We start from the raw sequence: 14,552 nt of genomic DNA on the forward strand, positions 1-14,552 counted from the left end.
TGGGCAGAACATTCTAAGCAAAGATATAAATCCTTTGCTTGGAGTACATCACATTACACAGAACATCTTTATATCCATCACAAAAGAGGTTATGCTGCCACCTTCAGGTGACTGGACACTGGCAAAAAAAAAAAAAAAAAAAGGCAATCCCCTCACAGCCATAATCCCTAGCTTCAGTTTTCTGAAAGCCATGACCAAAAAAGGAAGAGGGATGGGATCCCTGTGTTCTGTGGTGTACTACAAGAAAAGTATTTTACAGGTAAACCAGAAAAACAGGATTTTGTACTTACCTGTAAAATCTGTTTCTTGGAGCACATCATGGGACACAGAGCCACCATATTGTTCCTTACTCATAGGGTTCTACACCACCTACAGGTGATTGGACACTGACAAAAATAAGAGACAGGAAGTCCTCCCCTATATAACTCCTCCCATACAGGAAGTATCTCAGCAAGTAATGAACCACCACACAGAGGGAATGTACTCCAAGAAACAGATTTTTATAAATGAAGTACAAATATCGAGTTTTCTTTATCGTACATTGCGGGACACAAAGCCAGCATATTATTCCTTACTCAAATCAATACTCATCATGAGTGGAAGAACACAGCCACCACTGACAGATCCAAAAGAATCTATAAAGTAGCCTTTAGGCCATTGACCGAGGTAGTCTGCTTACCAATGACCCATTCCTGGAATATGAAATATGGATAAAACGGGAAAATGGAGCTCTGCTCAGGACAGGATGACAGTCACTTCTTCCTGTATTGCACAACTCCTGATACTCACTCTCCCCCCCCCCCCCCCACCTATCTGACTGGACCCGTACCGGTACTCCGCCCAGCTGATCTGACCAGCGCAGGAGAGCCATGCAGATTAACCAAAATTCCAGAGTAATGGTTCCCTGTACCGATAAGTGACCCAGGACTCCTCCCGCTCCCAATCGGATAGAGATCATCATCAGTACCTATCAGGAGGGAGAAAAAGTTCCTTGACTCCAAATTTGTTGGAATCATCCACCACTCTAGAATCGTAGAGACATCAGAGAATCCAGGAACTAGGGCCTTCTGTCCCTTGCTGACAGGACATTTAACAAGAGAGGCCCAGAATGGAATTGGCAAAAGCAAGAACAGCCAATTCTGAAACTCTATGAGCCAAAGTAATGGCAACCAAAAAATATATTTCTTAGGGGTGCATTCACACATGCGAATGCACCCGCTCATGCAGCAATCATCCCTAGAAGCAGACTGCCTACATTCAGTGGCAATCACTCGAACGTGATCGCTGCATGAGCATTTACATGGGGGTGGTCGTGATGAACTGTGGAAGCCGGCAGCTTCCCATTGCTTTTAATAGGACTGCCTCTCGCAATTAATAATGGGAACCCCCACTGGGTTTCTTGCATCTAGAGAGTAGGTGAATGCACAGGTAAGACTGCACTCTAATACACTAGCAAAAAACTGAAGCCATGCCTGGCTGTTAAAAGTTATACCTGTTAGGGGATTTCCTGTCTCTTTATCCCAGTGTCCAATCATGTGAAAGCATAATCTCTATCATAACAGATATGAAGATGCCCAGTTTCCTGGGATGTATGATAAAGAAATTACAGAATATGCTTTAATTTTTACTAAAGGAAAATGCCTACCTGCACAACGTGCCAGTGTCTATGTCCCAGTAAAGTGCTTAAGCCCTGAGAATCCATATTCCCAATAGAATAAGGAGGCCTTTCACGCATGGACTTGTGTTCTGTATGTGAGGATGGACTTCTTACATGCTGAGTCTGAGTTGCATCCCCACAGTTCAAGTACAAACGGTCTTCTCCTTGAAGTAATACTTGTTCCTGGTTGCTCTGCAAGACAAATCAGCTTTTACAAACAACCCTGTGCACTGTTATTTCTTATATTTATAACATATAAGAGATGAATGTCCACATAATCAGAATATTTCAGCAACAACCACAGTCTTCTAGAATATATGTTGTAAGATACACAGAAGTATGAATAGTTGAATATATAATAAGTGCACATACGTCCATGTGATGAAGGAATACAATATGCACTGGTGCTTAAAGACTAGGCTGACACTGAAAAGGGCTTAAAAAAAAAAGGCAGCACAGCCCACTTTGATCAGACTACAGTACTTAGAAATTTCCCAAAGTCACCAATCAAACCCAAGGCTGCCAGAGGGAAGTCAAAATGTGATGGAAGATACAGCAAGTAGAGAAAGGATGGTTTATACAGAAAAGGGATTCAAGAGGTACACCTTGGTTAAGGAGAAGATGGTGTGTTGCCACTACAATGGAATACGCAAAGTTCAGATAAAGACAAATTTCCTAGACAACTTTAGTAAAACCAATTTGTTTCATTTTCTTTTGAAAACCACAGGATTCTACATTCTAGTATTATCAAAGTTAAATGGCATCACTGGTATAAACAAAAAGATTTCAGAGCTCTGAAACCCCTAAGATTGATGAAAACACTGAGCAATTTGTTCTATTTCTGGAATCAATGTGCAACGAGCGTGCAACCACTACTGGCACTCGTGTGAGGCAAAGAACAGACATCTGTTTCTTAAACTAAAGAGTCGCCCATAGCTCAAAGCAGCAGAATCCCTGAAAAGAGTAGGGAAACAATGCAAGCCTGTTTCAGCACTCACACTTTCACGATATAAAGGCCATCAGTAGCCCATATATGATTTACAAAATTTTCATGCATGTTTGATGATATACAAAGAATAATGACTAAACGGAACAGGCTCAGTTGCCTTTTGAAACCTTCAGTGGGGTTTTGTAAATATACAATGCAGAAGTGAGAATTTGCCAAATGTGTTACAAATAAGTACTCTCTGCATCTGAGATTTCCTCATTTTAATAATGAGAGAAACCATACAGTGCAATCTGCATGAAGGCAGCTGCTGTAGTATATAAAGGATTTATCCAGGTTTATTTAAGAGAACTGAGCAGAATCAATAGGTCCAGTCCCTCATGCACGCCACTTGCCTAGGCGAAAGACATGCACTATGCTTGCTGTACCTCCTGAGATATGCACGTCACATTCCAGGAGGCATAGTCCATCATTCACAAAGAAGGAGGGGGTCAGGACTAGTGGTGCGTCATTGGGAAGCTCACCGACTGAACCCAGGAGTGCTGGCAGTCTACCGAGATATCAACAAGAACATAGCAGTGCAGGACCAATCGGTCACAGAAGACAAGAGGATCTCAGCAGGACAATGCTGGATTCGCTGGGAGGGTGAGTATCTGAACTTTAAAGAACACATCACCTGGTAAGCAGGGGTTTAAAAATAAATAAATAAATAAAATAGGGAGGGAAGCTGAAGATCCTCTTTAAGACACAGATGGGAGTTTTCCTACCAAGGAAGCAACATGATGAGAGATGGAGATGCCCTTTCTGTGAAATGCAAAGTCTATTAGTAGATGCACTTACCATACAGGGGTTCACAGTAAGGGCACTCTTAATAAACTGGAACTGGAGTATTCCTGACTGTTTTGGTACAGCTTTGTCATTTGTCCCATGTCCTGAAGAGTTTGCAGCAATGGCCCACAAATGATAGCCTTCAGGTCCCCAGCTCTGCAGCAGACAAAATCAACATAGAAGAAAGTAAACTTTAATCTGCTCAAAAATAGTCACAGGCAGTGATAAAACCACAACAGAGATTCTAATCCATGACCATTCTAGCAAAATGAAAAATCATGTAATGTGTTTGGCTTATAGTATGTTGCAGGCTAAAGAAAACCATATGCATGGCTGTTAACAGTGGCAATTTCCCACCTACACTTGCCGACTTTGGAGTATGAGAAAGAATGCCATTTGCATGACTTTCATATCATAACCCTACTATGCAGCAGTAACACCATAAAATAGATGCTACTTCTGATGACTCTTTAAGCTCAATACCCATCTTAAGAAGTTTTGATGGAAGCAGCAAACTAGTTCTAGGGTAGTCACTTGCTTAAAGTGTCAATAAACCCACATCGTTAAAAATGGTCAGTAGATCCTGTATTACATGCTGTTCTTACTCACTCAGTCATTATGGGATTTGTTTTCTGCATTCTGCAAAAAACCTGGTCAATCCTTATGTTCACTGTCCCCCATTCCTGCCTGTGTCCCCTCTGAAACCTGAGATTGTGTAGACCAGCAGTTGCCACATTTACAAAGCATGTTCCAGTTCCAGTTCCCATCTAAGCTGTTCATTTCCTTCTTTTTCTTATCTGTGTAACCCACACGACTATAGAGTCACACATGTGGGCATATACAGTATATTGCGGATAAATGACAGCCCACTCCCTCCCATTCTACTCTATGTCCACTAAACAGCTAAACAAAATGGGGGCAGGATATGTTGTTCGATGGAGGCGCCACCTCCTTGTAGTTTTAACCACATACAAACAGACGCAGGCTGGAGGGGCATATTTGTATGAATCTTCATTGGCATACTGTATATAAATATGAAGATTTAAAACATTTATTTTTGTTTTGCATTTTGATTTTTTTTTTTTTTTATGTGACCAGCAGCAGAGGACTAGAAGCTCCTCCCACAAATATTTCCCTGTAAATGGGCTGGGAAAGAGTTGGGTCACATGACAGCTGTATATTGATTATGAAAAAGATACTTAGAGGTTTTATTTTTATTAAAAATACAGTACCATCATTCATATACATTGTCAGTTAAAGTAACGGAGCACCATATCGCAATTTTCTTTATCATATATCACAGGACACAGAGCAGGCTATTCATGACTATGTGGGATGTTGCAACGCAATAAGAAATTTTTAGGGGAGGGTGACACCATGATAGCCACCGCCAATAATCAGTCAAGACCTACTCAGCCGTTCATAAGACACTGCGGCTCTGACATCCACCTGGTAAAACCTTGTGAATGTGTGAACCGAAGCCCATGTAACTGCCTTGCAAATCTGACCAACTGACCCCTGATGGAAGATCGCCCAAGATGTCTCATACTCCTTGTAGTGTGTGCTTTCAACCGAAAGGGTGGGATCTCACCCTTCAAACCATAGGCTTGAATGATCAACTGGCGGATCCATTGTGAAATAGTTGCCATGGATGCCGCCTACTCCTTCCTGGGCCCGTCAGGTAGCACAAAAAGCCTCCGACTTCCTGATATCTGCCAACAATTTCAGGAAGACCCTTATAGCGCTTACCACATACCACATCCAGAGTATGCAAAGATCTCTCTCTTGCTGACTGAGGTCTAGGAAAGAAGGTTAAGGTCACAACACCACCTTATCCTGATGCAAAACCAGAAAAGATGCCTTACAAGAAAGAGCTGCCAGCTCTGACACCCTTCTTGCCAAAGTTATTACCCCTAGAAACAAAACCTTCTGTGTCAACAAGACTAGTGGAACCTCCCTGAGAGGTTCAAGCAGTGGTTTCTACAAAACCTCCAAGACCAAGTTCATATCTCACGGACATAAAAAGTAGCCTGACAGGCAGAGCTATATGCATTACTCCTTGCAAAAACCTACAAACTAGAGAGTGAGACGCAATGGGCCTTTGGAAAAAATAGCCAATGTTAAAGCCTGGCCCTTAATAGTACCAACAGCCAACTTCTTTTCCAGACCCAACTGAAAAAATGACAGGATCCTACACCAATCACATTTTTCCATGGATGCCATCTCCGGACCTCACACCAGAAAATGTAAGCCTTCCAAGTTCTGTAATAAATGTTCCTAGAAATTACCTTTCTAGCGCTCAACATAACGGGGATGACAGAATCCGATACTCTCCTATCTTTCAGGATCTAGGTCTCAATAGCCATGACGTCAAACTTAGTGACCATAAAGCTGGGTGCAATATAGGTCCTTGCAATAGCAGGTCTGGCCGATACGGAAGGGACCACGGCCTTTCTACTGCCAGTTTCACTATGTCCACGTACCAGGCCCTCCTGAGCCAGGCCGGGGCAATCGGTATCACCAGAAAAGACTCCTCCCAAACCCTGCATAAGAGATGTGACAGCAGCTGAGTTGGAGGAAAAGCATAAATTAGGGAAAACTGTCGTACGAGGGTCCCTTACCCTGGACACAAAAAGGCTGACCTTGTTGAACCTGGATGCCAATAGATTTACATCCCGGCAACTCTATCGTTGGCAGGCTGCCATGAAAACCTAGGGATGCAAAGCCCAGTCCCCCCGGATTCAACTGTTGGGAACTGAGATAATCCACCTGCCAATTCTCTACCCCCCGAATGAACACCACTGACAGACTTGGAACATATCTCTCTGCCCAGGTCAGAATGTAATTCACACCTCCTCCTGAGCAGCTCAGCACCCTGGTGGTTGATGTATGCCACTGCTGTGGCATTGTGGGACTGAATCCTGCTTCTCTTCAGGCTGTGACTCTTCAGATAGAGACTCCCCTGCCTGACATTCTTCCAGCTCCTCCTCATCCTCATTCTTGCTCCAGGATTGGTGGTTCTAGTGACTGGGATCTCTTCTGATTCTTAGTTGCCTGAGAAACATACGCAATCATCCCTGCGATCTTATCCTCTAAACCTGCTATGGCTGAAGCAAAATCATCCTTGGTTACATATGCCGAGGCAGATGCCCCAGTAGTAGCCCTAATGCCAGATAAACGCAGTGGCTCAGATTGTCCAGTCGCTTCTGGCCTCTAAAGAGAGGACACTACAGTGGACATCCGGCTAGGTTCCTCAGGACCAGCAGCGGTACATTAGTGCCCCTACCTGCTGTGCCTCACCCACTCTGCTTTCTGGAAGACATTACTTCACTTAGCTTTAAAACCTGTGCAGCTTCCAATAGTAAACACAAAAAACAAGATAGTGTGCTAACAAAACACTCAATGCAATCTGCTGACCTCATGAGTCACCAGAGGCTGCCTCCTGACTAACAGCTCTGTGTCCCAGCCACAGGAATCCACCAGCAGCAGCAACCCACATGTGCTCACGCCCCCTGGTCAATAAACATGGTCGACTTCCTTTTCTGGCAGCATGCAATCCTCATGCACACACCACTGAATGCGCGTGCACGCCCACCCACAGGCGCATTCTTTTAAATAAAAAAATGCTCCCTTTAGTGGGTCAACCAGAAACAATAAGCAGGCACAGATTTTTCCTGTGCTGAATGCTGTGAGCACTGCCCTGGTAGTAAATTGGCCAAGAACCTCTCCTTTTTCCCCTTCCAAAACCTGTGTCTTTGTTTTCCCCTTCTGAGAGAAAAAAAAAAGAAAAAAAAAAAAAGAAAAACGAGGTAGCTTATCAGTCCCGCCGCTAATCCCTGACTTCCGCCAGGCACCAACCTTCACCAATCATGGCAGGAGTTGTCATACAGACCTTCAAGGACTCAGTCCCCATAATGTGGGGCCACTGCCTTGGACCTGTGTAGCACCCCGCTGGAAAGTGCCTTTGTCAGATGTAAACTGCACAGGATTCCATCCACGCGGGGTCCAGCGACATCAGGCTGCGTGTTGGCTGTTGCCTGTTAAAACCCAAGGATTCTTCTCCTTATCCAGCGAGGCTTGGGTACCATCCATTTTGGCTCACAGCTTTCTGAATGGATCCAATAAAAGTTCATGATTCTCCAAGGAACTGTACTAGACTTTAGGTATGCTCCAGGAGCACAAGCAACACTTTCAGTGACCATCCACCTTACAGACAATGGCGAAAAATAACTGAAGTTTTTCCTGTGTAGGAGGGGCTACACAGGGGAGAACTTCCTCTCTGATTGGTCGGCCAGTATTCATTTACCTATAGGTGGCATATAACCCACATAGTCATGAATAGCCTGATCTGTGTCCCGTGATGTACGATAAAGAACGTGATAACTAAGTGGCTTGGGGAACAAAATCATCGAAATTTTGGGTCCATGGCCAGGAAACTCCCCAGACCTTAATCCCATTGAGAACTTGTGGTCAATCCTCAAAAGGTGGGTGAACAAAATAAAACCCCACAAATTCTGGCAAACTCCAAGTATTGATTAAAAATGGGCTGCCATCAGTCAGGACGTGGCCCAGAAGTTGATTGACAGCATGCCAGGACAGATTGCAGAGGTCTTGTAAAAGAAGGGTCAACACTGCAAATATTGACTCTTTGCATAAACTTAATGTAATTGTCAATAAAAGCCTATGACACTTATGAAATGCTTGTAATTATACTTCAGTATACCATAGTAACTTCTGACAAAAAAATCTAAAAACACTGCAGCAGACTTTGTGAAAATTAATATTTGTTTCATTCCCAAATCTTTTGGCCAGGGCTGTAGTATCTATATATCCATTTTTCCAGTCAATCTTTATATGTGAATTATAGTGAAATAAAAGAAACAGGAAACACCACAAACAATGGACTTTTTTCTGCTATATACTCACCATAGAGCTAATTTTTAAAGTTTCTTTCTTGGTACCATCGGCTCTGTAACTGCAAGGAAAAAACAGGCAAGGTAAGACATACTCAGGCAAGGTAAGACATACTCAGAGTACAACTATTTGAGATAGTTTTATTCAAATTAGTTCAGTGCTTTAACTGCTGATGTTTTACTAGTATAGTCTATTTCTTGGAGTACAGTATAGCACACGTCATGTTTAGTATATAACCATGGGTTACATCAGGGCTTAAAATTTCGAGTCTAGACCTACTAGCCAGGCACAAACCTTACTCTACCAATTGCCCCACCCAACCTTGCCCAGGTCTGCCTCCAAACCCAACCCCTGCCCCGGACCATGCCCCCTTAAAGCTTATGAAATTACATTTTTCTTTAGAATAAAGAGTCCAAAATATAAAACTGTATACAGTAATGTATATCCCAGTTCCCCTGTACTCCATTATAGTGATATGACATGTATACAGTATTTACTCCTTGATTCCCCCGCGGCGGTGGAGATGGTGTCTCCTCTCATCGGAGGAGAGCGGACCTCCCCTGCACCTGTCAGCGGTGGTGCCGAAGAAGCCGGAACTCAGCTTCACAATGAGACTTGGAGCGCAGCCGCTCCATCATCTGTGCTCGCCGCTAGAGAATGTCTCCTCGCATTTGGCTAGCAGCTTTTTCAAGCCCTGGGTTACATGAAGCTTCTTTAAAGTGACTGGACACTGGGATAAAAAGAAAGCTACGGGGACATGCTCCAATAATAACCCTAACAACTTCCTGCTAGCCATTTTGAAGAAAGCAGTAGAGAGATCATAAGTACAGAGGGGAGTTAGTTGTATTCCAAGAAAAGAAGTTTACTTATTAGTTTAAAATCCTATTTTCTCATTCAGTACAAAACACAGGATCTTTAGTCTTTAACCACAGGACAGCCAGTGCTAAAAACCCTCATTACCAAAAGGGTCAAGAAAGGCTTTACAATAGGTGTCTAGGATTGCTGGGCAGTGTGGAGCAAGCCCTGCACTTCCGCTACCAGCCAGGAAAAAACATACACATTGCCTGAGAAGCTGCTCAAATCAAGGATGCGCAGTAGCGCCAGAGGCAACAGATTCGTTATAGACGAAAGAAAGCACAACAATTTTGACAGCCAGAAGCCCACGCTTCTAGGTGAAGGAAGCATCGGTGTGCCAGCATCCCAGAGCACATTTAACCTTTTCACTGCCAGAGCAGTTTTTGCATTTCTTTTGCACACATTGAAAAAATCATTTTAGGCCTGAAGATTACACAAAACCCCCCAAAACATTATATATTTTCTTAAAGAAGACACCCTAGAGAATAAAATAGTGGTAGTTCCAATTTTTTATGTCACATAATAGTATTGCAAAGGTCTAAGAAATGCTAAATTTCAGTAAAAATCACACTAAAGTGAATTTTAGGGCAAAACACGCATAATACATTAACCACATTTTTGATAAAATATAAATGATGAGGTTGTGTCGAGTAAATAGATACCCAACATGCCAAACCTTAAATTTGTGTACACCTATGAAATTGCGTCAACCTTCAGTACCATATATTTTCTATAGACGACGCTTCAAAAGCCATAGTTTAGCATTACCGAGGAGGTCTGGTGCTAGAATTATTGCTCTCACTCCGGCGTGCGCAGTGATATGGAATGTGTATCGCAATCGACATTTCCACGTGTAGGTGCCCCGAAGTGTGTGTTTACGTTCGTAAGTGCGTATATGTAGGGGTGGGGGTCTCAATTTTTTTTGGGGGGGGGGGGAATGTTATGTGCATGGGTGTAACTTTTTTTTTTCTTTAAACAAAAACATTTTTTTTACTTAACTTTTTTTTTCATCACATAGGGGGGACAGTGTCCCCTATGTGATTATCTTTTGGTGACAGGTTCTCTTTGTTGAGACATGCAGGGTCTAACCTGGATGTGTTACATATGGCAAATACTGTCCCAAACTTATGACCAGGACTGTTTTGTGCCAACGATAAAGCATAGTGGCGAGGCAATCATGGTTTGAGCAGCCATATCTTAACTTATTCCAGGCCCCATCACCTTGAAAGAGAGTCACTGCAAGTGACTATGTAAACATTTTGGCCGAGCAGGTGCATCGCATGGTGCAGACATTGTTTCCCAAAGAGAGTGCCATTTACCAAGACCATAATGCTCTGATTCACACAGTTGATGCTGTCAAATCATGGTTTGACAAGCATGCAGATGAGGTCTTGCACCTTCCCTGGACGACACAGTTGCCAGACCTAAATATCATAGAGGCACTATGGTCAACTTTGGAGAAAAAGGTTCGGGCTCATTTTCTGCCTCCAGCATCTCTAAGAACTGGAACGATTGTTGCATGAAGGAGTGATATTAGATTAGGTAATGGTCTTGCTCTATTACCTTGTGTTGCCTAATTTTGTCCAGCCCCTGTGTATATGTAGATATATATTGCCAAAAGTATTAAGACAACCCTCCAAATCATTGGATTTAGGTGTTCCAATCACCTCCATGGCCACAGATGTATAAAATAAACCACTCAGGCATGCAGACTGCTTCTACAAACATTTGTGAAAGAATGGGTCACTCTCAGGAGCTCAGTGAATTCAAGCATGCTATCGTGATAAGTGACAGATGCAATAAGTCAATCCGTGAAATTTCCTTGCTACTAAATATTCCACAGTCAACTGTTAGTGGTATTATAAGAAAATGGAAGCATCTGGGAACAGCAGAAACTCAGCCATGAAGTGAAAGGTCATGTAAAAATGACAGAAAGGTGTCAGCGCATGCTAAAGTGCACAGAAGTCACCAAATGTCTGCAGAGTCAATAGCTAAAGACCTCAAAACTGTGTGGCCTTCAGATTAGCACAACAATGCATAGAGAGCTTCATGGAATGGGTTTCCATGGCCGAGCAGCTGCATCCAAGCCTTACATCACCAAATGCAATGCAAACCGTCGGATGCAGTGGTGTAAAGCATGCCACCACTGGACTCTAGAGCAGTAGAGACGTGTTCTCTGGAGTAACGCTTCTTCTGTCTGGCAAACCGATAGACGTGTCTGGGTTTGATGGTTGCCTGACTGCATTGTGCCAAGTGTAAAGTTTGGTGGAGGGGTGATTATGGTGTGGGGTTGCTTTTCAGGGGTTTGGGCTTAGCCCCTTAGTTCCAGTGAAGGTAACTGTTAAGGCATCAGCATACCAAGACATTTTGGACAATTACTGCTCCCAACTTTGTGGGAACAGTTTGGGGATGGCCCCTTTCTGTTCCAACATGACTGTGCACCAGTGCACAAAGCAAGGTCCATAAAGAGATGAATGAGAGAGTTTGGGGTGGAGAAACTTGACTGGCCTGAATTACAGTGGAGACTGCAAGCCAGACCTTCTCATCTGACATCAGTGCCTGACCTCACAAATGCGCTTCTGTAAGAACGCTCAACTTTTCCCATAGACACACTTCTAAACCTTGTGGACAGCCTTTGCAGAAGAGTTGAAGCTGTTATAGCTGCACGAACCCTAGACTGGACCAAGACTGGGAAGCCATTAAAGTTCTTGTGCGTGTAAAGGCAGGTGTCCCAATACATTTGACAATATAGTGTGTATTAAAAAAATCTCTGTTTTCCCAGTTTTAATTTTCCATTTTTTTTTTTGTTGTTGTTGCTGAAAGAACAGAGAAAGGTGACAAAAACGGATCTTGACGGTAACAAAAGACATGTTTCATATAGCAGATTGTTTCAGCTTTTAAATGACCTAAATCACAAGCATTTTTCTTTTCTGCATGACTAAATGATTATTTGAGAGGATATAATTATCGGTAGAAACACAGGTATGGCAATGTAATGTAGACATGAGCAGAATGCAATTACTTACGCAAAGTCTCCTCCAAGAGTACAAATCAGATGTGCCCCAAATACACTCCACAGAGAAAGGCCTCCACATTCCCAGGTTACCATGACAACACTGTAATCAGGTGACCATCGTATTAACTTGACAGATCCAGTCTTGTTCCAGATATCTAATGACACCAAAATAAATAAACACTGGCAGTTTGCATGACAGAGACTTAAACACAATACATATTTATCTAATTTACAAACTATACATTTTTTTTATATTTTAATCTGAACTCCAGATATATATTGCTCAGCATAAATAAGTACACCCCTTTTGAAAAGTAAGTTTTTTTAATCAATATCTCAATGAACACAAGAACAATTTCCAAAATTTTAACAAAAATTTGTTTTATAGAACATTTGTTTAGCTCAGTACATGAAAGTAAGGTTAATAATATAACAGATTACAAAATCTTCAGTTTTACTAAAATTAGTTGATGCAAAAATGAATACACCCCACAACAAAACTACTCCATCTAGTATTTTGTATGAACTCCATGATTTGTGAGGACAGCGCCAAGTCTTCTAGGCATAGAATGAACAAGTTGGCGACATATTGCAACATCTATCTTTTTCCATTCTTCAAGAACAACCTCTTTTATAGCCTGGATACTGGATAGAGAGTGATGCTCAACCTGTCTCTTCAGAATTCCCCATAGATGTTCGATTGGGTTCAGATCAGGAGACATACTTGGCCATTGAATCAGTTTCCCCCTGTTCTTCTTCAGAAATGCAACAGTAGCTTTAGATGTGTGTTTTGGATATTGTCGTGTTGGAAAACTGCACGACGACCAAGGGCAAGCAGTGATGGTAGCATCTTCTCTTCTCTTCATCTTCTCTTTCAATATAGAGTAATACATCTGTGGATTCATGATACCATCAATGAAATGCAACTCCCTGACACCAGCAGCACTCATGCAGTCCCACAGAAGGACACTACCACCAACATGTTTCAATGTAGGCATCATGCAATTTTCTTTGTACTCCTCACCTTTGCAGCGCCATACAAATTTGAAGCCATCAGTTCCAAAAACATTTATCTTGGTCTCATCACTCCAGAGTACAGAGTTACAGTAGTCTTCTTTTTAGCATGGGCCCTGGTAAATTCTAGGCGGGCTTTTTTGTTCATGGGCTTTAGGAGAGGCTTCCTTCGTGGATGATACTCATGCATGCCATTCCACTGCAGTGTACAGCGTATTGTGTCACAGAAAATAATCACCACAATTTGGCTTTCTACCGCTAACTACAGTGAACTTGCATGGTGATTTTCTTCAAGCCTTCTCATCAGAAGAGGTTTCTCTCAAGGTGTTAACTTCTGTGGATGGCCTGGATGTCTTGATCGTTACAGTTCCATCTCTGTTACATTTTTGTACCACTTTTGCTACAGTATTCTGACTGATGAGTAAAGCTTTGCTGATCTTCTTGTAGCCTTTACCTTTTCTGTGTAGAAAAATAATTTTCTTTCTCAGCCCTTGTGACATTTGGTGCCATTGCCGACAGCTTGAAATGGGAGAGATTGTTCTTTGTTAAGTAACCCTTTTATAATCAACTGTCTGTTGGACACCTGTAGTGAAAAATTAGACTCACCTGTAGTTGAATTCTTGTTAATTAGGATTTTGTTGTCTAAGAATGTAGCTTTGCTCCTAAGACTTTCATTAGGGTGTATTCATTTTTGCAACATGGTCTTGAATGAATGTTAGGAAAAATACTTTGTGTACTATTCTGTTGTATAATGTTCCATAGAAAATGTTGATTCTGAAAGTAAAGTAAAGGTTTTCTGACAAATCTGTTGGGGTGTACTCATTTACTCCGAGCACTGTATACATAGCTTCATGCCTAAAATTTGCAACTGTTTCACCAGTCTTGCAACCCAGACACCCCTACCAGAAAGCATAGCCAGGCCTCTGACTTTTGTCCAAATAAAAACAGTCAAAGATAAGACAATTATGACTTTGCTGACATTTTTGCATAAAAAAATTGCAAACGGGACTTCTTAAGGCTCTCTTTCAACAATGGCTTTCTTCTTGCCACTCTTCAATAAATGCCAGATTTATGGAGTGCACGACTAATAGTTATCCTGTGGACCGATTCTCCCAACTAAGCTGTGGATCTCTGCAGCTCCTCCAGAGTCACCATGGGCCTCTTGACTGATTCTTTGAATAATGCTCTCCTTGTCTGGCCTGTCAGCTTAGTTGGACAGTCATGTGTAGGTAGGTTTGCAGTTGTGCCATACTCTTCCCATTTTCGGATGATGGATTGAACAGTGCTCCGTGAGATGTTCAAGGCTTGGGATATTTTTTTTT

The 14,552-nt window shown here is 42.3% G+C and overlaps 1 protein-coding gene across 1 annotated transcript in view; it reads right to left on the reverse strand.

Moving 5' to 3' along the window:
- RIC1 (RIC1 partner of RAB6A GEF complex) overlaps positions 1 to 14,552 on the reverse strand; it is a 192,492-nt gene that overhangs the window by 59,600 nt on the left and 118,340 nt on the right. Inside the window, exons 9-12 of the mRNA XM_089678138.1 lie at positions 12,227 to 12,371; positions 8,358 to 8,406; positions 3,444 to 3,587; positions 1,646 to 1,849 (exon numbers count right to left, since the gene is read on the reverse strand). Coding sequence (XP_089534264.1) covers positions 1,646 to 1,849; positions 3,444 to 3,587; positions 8,358 to 8,406; positions 12,227 to 12,371 — 542 coding nt within the window. The remainder of the gene's footprint in view (positions 1 to 1,645; positions 1,850 to 3,443; positions 3,588 to 8,357; positions 8,407 to 12,226; positions 12,372 to 14,552) is intronic.

This window comes from Staurois parvus, unplaced genomic scaffold (genome assembly GCF_062004578.1).
Source record: "Staurois parvus isolate SC_StPar_1 unplaced genomic scaffold, SC_StPar_1.0 ptg000198l, whole genome shotgun sequence".
NCBI lineage: Eukaryota > Metazoa > Chordata > Amphibia > Anura > Ranidae > Staurois > Staurois parvus.